The sequence below is a fragment of the Pygocentrus nattereri genome, chromosome 15 (assembly GCF_015220715.1).
Source record: "Pygocentrus nattereri isolate fPygNat1 chromosome 15, fPygNat1.pri, whole genome shotgun sequence".
NCBI classification, from domain to species: Eukaryota; Metazoa; Chordata; class Actinopteri; order Characiformes; family Serrasalmidae; genus Pygocentrus; species Pygocentrus nattereri.
The window spans coordinates 8,069,256-8,082,473 of NC_051225.1; the positions used below are offsets into that span (position 1 = coordinate 8,069,256).

Below are 13,218 nucleotides of genomic sequence, written 5' to 3' on the forward strand. Positions count from 1 at the left end.
AAAACAGACAGAAACAGCATAAGAGAGCCGGTCCAACTAACTTGCTCTGCATCACTGAGAACAGCTTCATGCTTCACGTCAAACACAACCTTTTTTAGGCCCAAACAGAAAATATTTAATGTTTTCATGAACAACTCATCAATAATTAAGAGTGAGGGAAATAATCGTTAACTAACAAATATAATAATGTTTGAAATTAAAGGGCCCATATCTTCATTTTTTTCTAGTTTTTTCCCCTATAAAGTCCATTTGTTTTTATGTACCAAAAAAGCGTCAGAATAAATTTTTACCAGCTATTCTCCAACCTCTGTAGAATTCCCCTTAAGACTGATATATGGAAAGGATCTCTGCCTTGCCTTACATCTCATAGGAAAAACACCCCAAACTAAAACAGGCTTTGTAGCAAACTATAACAACTATGTGAATGGGCAGAGCTAAACTGCTCTGCAATGAACTGGCATATTTATGTAAATACACTGTTTTTTTTTTTTGTTTTTTTTTAACATAATTTCAAAACGGTCGGCAGCAGCTGTGTGGTTTCTGCATATTGACTGCATGGACTCGGGAGTGAGCAAAATATTTTGAAGCTTTAACGTTTACAAAGCACACCAAACTCTTTTATTAAAAAGTGAGGAAAATCTGTTTTTCCACGGTATGAGCCCTTTAATATAAAAATTTTCCGTGCAGCGTATTTCCAGTCTCTACTGTTACACAATGGTGTTTAACACTGCTGAGATATGCATCAGATACCCCTGTCGAAAGTACACAATGGCCACCTGGCTTGGAGATTATTTGCATTCTTTATCCCTTTTAGCAAACCTGTTTGGTCGGACACGAAATTAATAAGGTGAATCTAATTTTGTTGCAATTCATAAACAGTAACCACCATGATAGCTAATGTGATGGTGATCACGGTGGTGCCCCCCCCAATACCCCCCCCCCCCAGTCTGCGTGGTGCCACTGATGCTGTTACACTGGCTGAAATTTGTTGACATCACTTTATGAAATAAGGTTTTACTAAGCTAGTGCTACACAGAGGCTACCACTGCAGTCTCAAAACAGTACCTAATGACATAACTCAGATCTGATGACATCCTTATGCCTTAGAACTCTCTTAGAAAAAATCTCTTACTGTGCCTTTAAGACTGATATGTAAATGAGCTCTGTTCTGACTGGCTACCCTGTATTGGGCCTCATGAAAAAAAAAAAACAATCCAGACACTCCTTAAAACATCTATGCAAATGGGTGGGGCTAAACTGCGGGTTTATGTAAATGCACTGTTTTTGTGAGATCACAAAAACTATGGATTTGGTTCACAGCTTCCTTTCCATATATGGAGGATATGGATCTGGGCGTACATGGTACATGAAACCTTAATGATGTTTACATGCTACAAATTCAATTCCAAAAATGTTGTGACAGTGTTTGAAATACTAATAAAATATAAACATAATAAAACCAGAAATCTGTGACAACTAAGTTCTGTTTTGGATTGAAAATGGTACAAAATACAATATTTGATGCTTTATCTTATGACCTTCATTCATTTTTGTGGATATTTGCTCATTCCTAATTTCATGCCTGAAACAGCCGGGACAGGAGTATGTTTGTTGCCGTGTTACATCGCTGTTCCTTTAACAATGCAACAGTTGTTTGGGCTCTGTGATATGAGTCTTGAGCTGTGCAGGGTCTTTGCTGTCATATTTTGAGCCTAATAAGATGCATGTTCACAATCTAACCCCAGCACCCTCTGATTACACAGCCATGCTGTGGTAACCCATGCAGAATGTGGCTTGGCGCAGTCGTGCTCAAATAAGCATTGGTGTCACTGTCTAAAAGGCAGCACATGTTGCTCTAAAATGTGTTCAGCATTAATTGGGCTTTCATAGGTGTGCAGGTTACCCACTAATGTCCCCTCATTACCATGACAAACGCTGGCTTTTGAACTTTACTAGACAGATACTAGACAGTCTTTTTCTTCTTTGACCTGGAGAACAACGTCCATTATCTTCATAAACAGTCTGAACGGTGGACTTGCCAAATGACATTACACTGTTCTAAACACTATGTCCACTGAGCTTCTGTCCATTTCAGGTGAGCTCGAGCCCACAGCTACATTTCTGGACACTGTTGACATTTGACATCCACGGTGCACAGTACAGTCTTAACTTGTATGGATGCAGCGATGGACGCTGTTTATTGACAGTAGTTTGTTCAAATATTCCCAAGCCCATGTGGTGATGTCGGAAGTCACAGGCATCCATTTGTGGATTTTGGCTTTGTCCTTTATGTTCAGAGATACCTCCTTTGATGTTTTGAACATTTCACAATATTTCCAGTCTTAAACTGCCCTGTTCCTCCTTTTTAGAGCATGTTGCAGGCATGTGTTTCAGAATGAGCATATATTTACAACAAAAAAGCTGACAAGGTAAAACATTACTCGTCTTTTCACTGTTTTTATTCAAATGCAGGGCAAAGTTGATGGACAAATAATTTTTAAAAAATCTGACTACTAGGGCTGTACGCTAAATCTTATTTGTATCGTTGCATGATACGAGCTTCCGTGAAACATTTCATCATTGGAGTGGCGCCGATAGAACAGATCAAATTACCTCATACACGCAGCACCAGAGACGTCATTACATTGTCGGTAAGAGTGAACTCTACTCTCTGATACAGGGGATGACTAACTGAAGCTCTACGCCAAACAGCCCATTACAAAACAAACACATGCACAGCTCAGAAACTCCTGAACTACTAGAGCCTGGAAAAACGCAACAAATATTAGGATTCGTCTCACACCCAGTATTGTGTTTTAAGTGTGCAAGGCAGGTATTTCTACTCTCACAAACATATGTGATAACTAAGCAATACTTGGGTTAGATAAAAAATAAATACATATTTATTTGTTTTTGTTTGACACAAAAATCTGTTGAGGTGATGCTGATTGTGTTTGAGCCTTTCACTGCACAAAATAACATGCTTGTAGTTCTGATGTAAGAAGCGGTTAGTAGTTCAATTCTTTTTATTTTGCTCAATGGTGAATGGTGCATTTCTACTTTTAGATTTTGCTTAAAAGAAAAGTCAATCATTTCTGTTTACACATCCAAAAAATATGTATGTAAAAATATGTATTTCTGTAACATCCAGTCAGAGGCACATTATGAATAATAATGCCTTTCTCATATCATCATTGATACCCAACAGCTTTACTGAACATCACATATTTGTCATTATCTTGCAGCCCTACCGTCTAGCCCTGATAGTATTTAATAACAATTTAAAAAAGCAATCGTAATAATTCTATAGTAAAAATTCTACGTTTCTAAAGGCGTTATAGTATAACTGTAGTGCGGTAAAGTGAGCTGTTTACAGCGGGAGAACTTCAGACAGTCACATGTATGATGATAATAATCAACTCAAAAGCAAAATGTCTGATTTTCTTGGTTGTGAGCCAATTACCAAACGAAAGCCACAAATCAACTTCCTGTTATGGTACTGGAGCTACAAACTTTACCAGCGCAGTTAATCATCCTCCTTCCTTCAACCACACCTGACTGAAGGTATTGTAGACGGCAGATCTGCAATGTCCTCACTACATTAGCCAGGCTTCTGTTTGCACCGTTATAAGATTTAAGATGTTTCGTCTCCCTCACTTTATATCTACATATGTCACTTTTTCACAATGCAAAACAAGGAAAGCTCTTCTGTTTTTCACAAAACAAGTACAAATCAGGCAGCCCGTCGCACATTATGACAGGAAAGATCACTTACTTGCTGCTGAAAGCGACTGCAATGGTCTCGATGGCTTTCTCAAAGTCCATTTTCTCAGACTCATTGCAGACTTCATAGTGGAACCCTTCGATCAAACACAGCGGAGTGTCAGGATCAGATTATCATCGCTGTCTGAACACAATCTCTTATCTCCAAAAAAAGTAACTTTAAAGGAGATGGAAAAACTGATAATGTAACAGGATTTTATTCTAAGTCATTCTGGGACATTTCTATTGTTCCATTCATCATGAAATTTAGAAACAATGTAAAGGGCAGGTGGCGATTTCAAATAAAGTAACAAAAAAACTGGAGGTTTTATTCCAACAGAAACCTTATATAGATTATATTTACACAAGCATTAAAAAGTTTGCAATCGATGTTTTCAATAAAATTTAAAACAACTGTTGTAGATAAATGTGTGAATGGTTCTATTATGATGATACTACTGTACAACTTCATAGATTTCAAATTATTAGTAAGAAGCTGTGAAAACACAGAAGAAATGTTAGCGTCCAGAATGAAGAACAGAGCTGTAGAAGATTCCTTAACGACTGGAAAACGGTAAACATTAAGAAGGAAGTGCTAATTAACATCCAGAATGCCTAATTTTTTAAATGTGATGTTCTAAAGGCAGATGGTAAGACGGTTTATCACAAAATGTCTAAAAATAAATATTTAGAGAGTATCATTTATCGTTAATTTATCTTTTTTGTTTGTTTGTTTATTTATTTATTTTTTTAAAGATCATTTGAAAGTGACCGATACCTTTTACTCTGTGTGAAAATTGATCAATGGACCAATAGAAATGGCTCCATACTCCCTGGAGTACATAGCATTTCAAATAGTGGCTCCTGCTCCCACACAGTCATTTGGGGTTCAGTCATGTGTACACAATGCCAATTTGGTAAGGAGGTAAAATTCCATTAGCCAGATAGAGCACGATAGAGGCAGTAGGGAGCAAACTGAGTTTGGAATGTTTCTTCATTATCCTGAAAAGCTACCAGGTTTTGTTCAGATAAATACACATATGAATATACATATGCATGCATGTAAATATTTACATTTGTTTCTTTTCACAGACTTACAAATTTAACGCCTGGATGTTTCTACTGTTTTTCTTCAACGCCTTGTTAAATATCTGTCTCTGTACGATTTTCACTGCTTTATCATCGCTGTTATTATAGACGCTGTGTAAAAGTGTTGGTATCTGCCAAAACTTTACTCACACATTTCAAAAATCTTTCCGATCACACTTCAGAAAGCTAGACAAGTAAACAAGAGTACTGTCTGACCTTTGACCTGGGAGATGAGCTTGCCAGCTGCAGTGAGGGTCTCCACTGTGTTGAGGAGAGGGTACATGCTGATGACCTGCCGCAGGATTCGCAGGACCTCCCCAAGACACTCGTGAGCCAGCGGCCGCCGGTTCTCCTGTTTGTCTGGAATAAAACACCCACACGGCGCTCTGAGACAGCATTCCACTTTGAACATAGCGGTCAGGGTGCATAGACAGGGCCACAGCTACGGTCAGACTAGCTCTGAGTTCACCAATATACACTGCACTCAACAATTGAGAAATTTATATTAACGTTGCTTTGATTTGTGACTGAGGCGTTAGTTCCCTGCTGGTATGTTAAATGATCAGCAAAAGACACTGAAAATAATTTTATCACGTTTGTAGATGTGAAGATCCTCATGAACCTACACACACCTATACACACTTTACACACCTTATATTCTTAAAAATAAAACTACCAACAATGTTTCGTTGGAGCGATGGTTGAGAATAACCGTGTACAAGTCTCTAAAGGTCCTTTCAATAGATGCTTCTTTAAAGCTACACTATGTAAAATTTGGGGATTTGGAGCCATCTCTGGTGGAAATGTGTAATTGCATGCAGCACGTGGAAGAACATTTTGTAACGTGGGTTGTGCTTCAGACCCCTTCCCCAAGCGGATGATTCTGATGTTTGTATATTCAGTGGTTTTCAAAGAGAACTCAGCTCTTCAGCCAGACCTTCTTTTGAGCCTGTGCGTGTGGCGTTAATACATAAAGGCGTAGGACAAACTCCTCCGCAATCTGACCCGACACCTCTGACTTTTAAATTATTATTTCAGGCTTTACAGGGTGACTCGCAGCAGCGCACATGCACCATATTATAGTGTGTTTTTTCCTCTAGATTCAGTAATGATGACTCTTACATAGTGCAGCAAGAGGTTTTCTTGTAAGGCTCTCAGGGTCTCAGTAAATGCCCCTCTGCTGAAAGTCATTAATGTGTATCGGCAATACTGACCTACAGAATAAAGCCCTCCCTTCTCAGGGGACACACACCCTGAGAGCTGATTTACAGGAGCTCAAATCTGCTTTCAACTCTGCCGCAACACCTATGAAACCCACTTCCTCCTTTCTGTACCGGAGACATACACACGAAGCAGCAGAGCACACTTCCCCCCTCAATCTGTCAAAACAACGCAGCTACAGAGCTCAGCGCTGTGACTGAGACGAGGCTGAGGGGAACGAAAGACGGCAGCACAGCATTCAGAAAGAGATTTCTCACAGCCGTGCACAATCACAACCACCTGATTCAGAAATCCCTCTCCACGAGCCCAGCCCACACGCAGCAAGCCAGAGCGGTACTTCTGAAAAACACTGTAAAATCAGTCACTGGCCTGCGTTAACTGTGCTTGTATAAGGTCAGACAATGCACCCTTAGACATCTAAAGTTTCCACAGCCCACTACTTCAATGTAACAATGAAATTAAAGTTATAACATATGTATTTAATGACTTCCTTATTATTTGCCATATTTACATTTGATATGGTATTTGATTTGTACATGATCCTGTATTAATGCACTTCCAATTATATCAATAAAGGACAAAGCCCTGGTAAAAAAGGAATTTTTCCCCACAAAACAACACAGAATAACTTTTCATCAAACTCATATCCTCTTTTACACGCAAACACTAACAGTGTAAACAGTGAAGGTTTAAATTCCACAATTTCTTAGACTTAACCATTTGCAAAACAATGATTAAAACACCACTCAACCAGTCGCAACAGTCTCGAGGCCCTACCGTCTCCGACAAAGAGAAAAACTCTAGATGGCAATGAAACACATAATTCTAACACAAGCTATGCTGATCATCTGGAGGGGGCTGGTGTCTTTCTTTTATTCTTGAAGCTGGAAGTTTTGCATTCAACTCTAAAACTTTGGAAGAGCAAACTCATAGGTCAGAGTAAAAACTATTAAGTCTGGCTATTAATTATTAAAACCAATTATGAATAACTATTAATTTTGCTGGCTCTAAGGTAAGCTAAACTTTATCTGGATTACTGCATTTACAACCCTGCTAGAACCTTTGAGGGCACATTTACATGTTTGTATGAATGAAAAATGTACCTGCAGAGCACCTTTATTTCCGTGTAGGATGGATTTGCTAGAATTTTGCAACGGGTCAGTTTCTCTGCTTGCTGAAATGCGCTACAGGTTAGAAATAATTCAAATCAATCAAGCAATCAATCAATCGATCACACCACATTTTCCTTTGCCATGCAGTATCAGGGAGGGTCTCTAAGCTAGCTGACAGATTTCCTCTAGGTGGGGGAGATGAAACTGATAACATTTTATTCAATTATTAGTTTATACCCCTTTTCCCCCCACCTGCTGGTGCACAGTGATGTCATCAAAAAGTTGACGTTTAAGAGGACTTTCTATTTGGATAGAAAAACAAAAATCTTTTCTTTAAAAAATGTTATTTAATGACATGCTGAATATGACTACACTTATCAATGAACATGAAATGGTCTATTGTGATTTGTTTTAATACTGTACTACATCATGCTTTTGTTACCAAGGATGATAAATGGATCTTGTAATGGTTAAATAACTCGGCTTCAGAGAAATGCTAAACATGTTTGTGCTGAAATTTAAAGCCATTTCCCTGCATGTGCTCGCTGTGTGATATGAAGCCCTAGGCGTGGTGTGATGCAGACTGAGAGTGACTCTGCCATGCTGTGTGTGTTGTGCTGTGAGAGGAAGGGGGATGTTCTCTGACAGTAGTTTCCTGTTTGAGTGTGGTGTGCCACAGAAACTGAAGCTCAGAGAAACAAGCGGAAGCTTGATGTGGCTCTGGCCACACCCCCTTTTCCTCCGACACCAATCGTGTGACGAGTGGCCTAACTGGAAGTCTGGACAAACACCTTTTGTTTTGCGTGCAGTTTGGCCATATACACTAGAGACAGAGCGCAGAATTAGAGCAGTAGTGAGGAATCGCAGAAATCTGGCCACAAGCCCCATCGATCGCTTCGACTTTACAGACACGAAGCATCAGGCATGCACAGCGCTGCTGCCTCAGCAGGTGTGCGACTGATGTCTGAAAACCTCTATCGCTGCACTGAAGAAGCAGAGAACTCACAGACACAGAGGGACAAATTTTAGGGTATAAATGTGCACACCAGTGAACTTTTAAAGTTAGATTTACGCGAAAGGTTTACGTAACGTCTAAATGACTGTTCTCTACGGCTCTTTCAGGCAAAACCCCTGTAATGTAAATTTGCCACATTAAGCACATTAAATTTCTCTATGACTATTTTTGTACTGCAGCTAATGGAGGTGTAACAATACAGAATACTGTATGGACTATGATATCAGAAACATTTGGTATTGGCAGATATTCAGCTATCAGCATTGGCCGACGATTACCCTGATAAATCCTGTCATATTTAGTTGTACTGTATCATAATTTAGCATCACGTTAGTTCAGGGCTAATACATTAACTTGAGGATGCTGATAAGAAACCAGCTCTAATAAATGGAAAATAGAAATTTTAACATTATATTTAACATAATTTTAACATAACGTCAACACTATAACATATGGAATCGAGACGCCATTGTATTAAATCAGATGAATTCTGTGGATAATTTATTTACTATTAACCAGCTAAATTATAATGAAGGTAATTCTCAGGATAGCCTCCAGCAGCTGCTCATGAGAGTCCTTTCTGTGTTCTCATATAGAAGCAGACATTTTGTAAAACACTGCTGCTGGACAAAAAAACCTTTTTTATTTTTTTCTCAACATGATCTATTTAAGGTCCATTAGAGACTGAACACAAAAGAGCCAGAACCTAAAACATGCTCTAATCTGCACGTAGCTGCACACACTGTAAGGAGGATCAGAGAAAACTGCACAGGTGTGAGATGAGATAAAACAGCAGAGCATGTACAACAGCAAAGAAGAAACAAGCCCAGCAGAAAGCCTACACTTTGAAAACACTATCAAAAACCATGGATTCAGTTATTTGTATGCAACACTTTACACACTGTGCTGCACTAAATCCAAATGAACAGGACTAATTAGCTCTCTGTGAATCAAACATACAGTTGTGATGTGTGTTTTAGGTACTCATGATGTCCATGATAAACATATGACAAACTGTAATGTAATTTATCACAATAATGATAAATATTGGTATATTGCCCAGCTGTAATCTGTACTCTGTAATCTGAATAATCTCAGAGTTTGTCTTGGCGATGGGCCAGAAACACTGCAGCTTATTATGTATAATAACTCCCTCCTTTGTATGATGATTGTAGCGTCGTTTAAAGGAAGTGATTATTATCAATGGACCGTGTAGCCCCACATGCTTTCCCTTCCTTCATTTACATACAGGGCTAAAACCGTATGTGAGAACCACAAGAACACTCATGCTACAAATCCATTAGTAAGCTTAATAGTAGGGGTTGTAAATATGTGACCTCACAATTCAACTGCTATTCTTTAAGAAACTGCTCAATTTATCATGAAGACTTAGCCACAGTTAGATTCAATTATTTTGGAACAATTCAGATTATTAGTGTAAAAAGGAGGTGAAATTTCCCCGTTGTGGGACTAATAAGGGTGACTTAATCTTAATTCAATACATGTCTAGACACATGCCGATGTCCAATATATGTGTAGACATGTGCCGATATTCAATACACGTCTAGACACGTGCCGATATTCAATACATGTCTAGACACGTGCCGATATTCAATACACGTCTAGACACATGCCGATATTCAATACATGTCTAGACACGTGCCGATATTCAATACACGTCCAGACACATGCCGATGTCAAATATACGTCTAGACACGTGCCGATATTCAATACACATCTAGACATGTGCGATATTCAATACACGTCCAGACACATGCCGATGTCCAATATACGTCTAGACACGTGCCGATATTCAATACATGTCTAGAAACGTGCCGATATTCAATACACGTCTAGACACGTGCCGATATTCAATACATGTCCAGTCATGTGCCGATATTCAATACACGTCTAGACACGTGCCGATATTCAATACACGTCTAGACACGCGCCGATATTCAATGCATATCTAGACACATGCCGATATTCAATACATGTCTAGACACGTGCCGATATTAATACACGTCTAGACACGTGCCGATATTCAATACACATCTAGACACGTGCCGATATTAATACACATCTAGACACGTGCCAATATTCAATACACGTCTAGACAAGTGCCGATATTAATACACATCTAGACACGTACCAATATTCAATACACGTCTAGACACGTGCCGATATTCAATACACGTCTAGACACGTGCCGATATCGATATTCAATACACGTCTAGACACGTGCCGATATTCAATACACATCTAGACACGTGCCGATATTAATACACATCTAGACATGTGCCGATATTAATACACATCTAGACACGTGCCGATATTCAATACACGTCTAGACACGTGCCAATATTCAATACACGTCTAGACAAGTGCCGATATTAATACATGTCTAGACACGTGCCGATATTAATACACGTCTAGACACGTGCCGATATTAATACACGTCTAGACACGTGCCGATATTCAATACACGTCTAGACACGTGCCGATATTCAATACACATCTAGACACGTGTCGATAGTATCTAGTACACATAGTGCTATTCTCAGTCTTACTTTGAAAGACTGTCACTGCATTTTAGGCAATCAGTTCAAGGCAATTTTTAGATACACAGAGCAGCTCTGCTTTCACAAGCTCTCTCACAAGAACTGTCACACCGTGACCTCAGGCCTAATTTGATGTTTGGCCAAGGTGCTGTCCATTCACACTCAGAGTGCTAGTTAAGAGTACCAAAAGTCCACCACTTGACCTGGAAAAAAAATCTAGAGAAAACCAAAGACATAATGCCCATTAATGGGGAATTCCACTGATGTTCCATCATTTCTGTTTAATTAAATTATTACAATGTAAAAAAATCATTCAGAGTGGTTTGGTGTGAAATGCTCAGTCAGAATTGGCCACAGTGGTGGTGACAGGAACCAGACCTCTCAAGAGTTAAATATCTCTAAAAGCTCCCTCACAGAGATGAATTAAACAGAATGGTTATAAACACTCTGCTTGATGTCTGAGACACTGTTTCATTAAACTTTGTGATTTGCTTTTTGCCTATAACATGTATTTTGTGATATAGTCACGGTGGAGAGGTACATATAGAGTAAATGAATTTGTTTTTTAGATTTAATATTATTTTACCATTATCATCATTACATGCAGAAACTATAGGCTATAATTGTGTTGTGGATTTTGTGACTCCAGGTTCCCATCAGCACCACTGTAAATGAAGACTCCTGTGCTGTTATGTGATAGGAGAGGTCTGTCAATGTAAGCATGAGAACAGGACTGTGTGTGCTAGATATGGCGGTATACCTGATTATTGAATATCGGCACATGTCTAGATATGCATTGAATATCGGCGCGTGTCTAGACGTGTATTGAATATCGGCACATGTCTAGACGTGTATTAAATATCGGCACGTGTCTAGACGTGTATTGAATATCGGCGCGTGTCTAGACGTGTATTAAATATCGGCACGTGTCTAGACGTGTATTGAATATCGGCACATGTCTAGACGTGTATTAAATATCGGCACGTGTCTAGACGTGTATTGAATATCAGCACGTGTCTAGACATGTATTGAATATCGGCACGTGTCTAGACATGTATTGAATATCGGCACGTGTCTAGACATGTATTGAATATCGGCGCGTGTCTAGACGTGTATTGAATATCGGCACTTGTCTAGACGTGTATTGAATATCGGCACGTGTCTAGACATGTATTGAATATCGGCACTTGTCTAGACGTGTATTGAATATCGGCACGTGTCTAGACGTGTATTGAATATCGGCACGTGTCTAGACGTGTATTGAATATCGGCACATGTCTAGATGCATCCGTAATTATTTTAAGAAAATGATCCTGGTCTATTCCCAGAAATGTACAAAAAAATTATTACCATATTACTGTTATTGTTATGTACATGTATTATCTTACACATGTAGCGTTTTTTGGCCTCATACAATATCATGATAATATAATAAAAGGCTAGATATTATCATAATATTTCATTTTTATATGCACCATAATATTCTGCTGCATTTTTACAGCCCAGCTCATGTACACTCAAAAATAAACACTCCTAAATGGTCCCTGGTTTGAATACACAGTTCTAAGAAAAACCTATACATGATATGAGGAGGTTCCTTAAACTTTAAAAAGGTTCTTAACACTCATACATCTTATTTAATTTCCTTGAAGGAACCATCCATTGAACGGTTGTTCCAGGAACCAAACAGGGGCTTTTCTACAGCATTGCTCTAAAGAGCTCTTTTCGAAACTATTATTAATAAAGTCAATGTGAGACAGAAATTATAACGCATGTTCCTCTCATGCTGTGACATATTTCTGAGTGAAACATGGTATCAGGGAGGCCCCCTGGGCTAGCTGAGCATCTTCTCTTTGTGATGGGCGGGGTGGGCATGATATTATTAGTTAAGCCCTTAAATGGTCAGGGCCCACTGGGAGACCCAAAATTTTATAATATAATTCTATAACCTAAGAACAGCTCAGCCAGTTTGCACTGAAGTCCCTGCATATACTGAATAATAAGCCTAAGTATATAATAAACCTGAGATTTTAAGGATAAATATTATTTGTCCCCATCCACAGGTGCATGGTAACTTAATTTAAAATCAGATGACGTTTTAGAGATTGAAAAAGACGTTACACTTTGGCGGAAAATTACTGAAAAGAAATAACGTCTCTTTTAAACGGTATCATATAATGAATCCACTTAATATGACTACAGATATGAACAACACAAGAAACTATCTATTCTGAATTTACTTTAATATTTAATTACATTGTGCTTTTTTCATCACCAATGTTACTGTCCCCACCAGCTGGTGCATGCTTACATAATAGCAAATCAGAACATGTTTGAGTAAAGCTGGGACAATAAACACATGTAATAGTGGATAAATGTCAGTATGTTCATTAATTAAACCGTAATACTCAGTATATCTAACACAATGTTCCCTTTTATCTCAGAGTGGACGATAAAG

The 13,218-nt window shown here is 38.7% G+C and overlaps 1 protein-coding gene across 2 annotated transcripts in view; it reads right to left on the minus strand.

The window, feature by feature from the left end:
* arhgap45b (Rho GTPase activating protein 45b) overlaps window positions 1–13,218 on the minus strand; it is a 38,531-nt gene that overhangs the window by 19,173 nt on the left and 6,140 nt on the right. For both annotated transcript variants that reach the window (XM_017701351.2, XM_017701350.1), the window contains exons 3-4: window positions 5,068–5,211; window positions 3,776–3,860 (exon numbers count right to left, since the gene is read on the minus strand). In XM_017701351.2, the coding sequence (XP_017556840.1) occupies window positions 3,776–3,860; window positions 5,068–5,211 (229 nt within the window). The remainder of the gene's footprint in view (window positions 1–3,775; window positions 3,861–5,067; window positions 5,212–13,218) is intronic.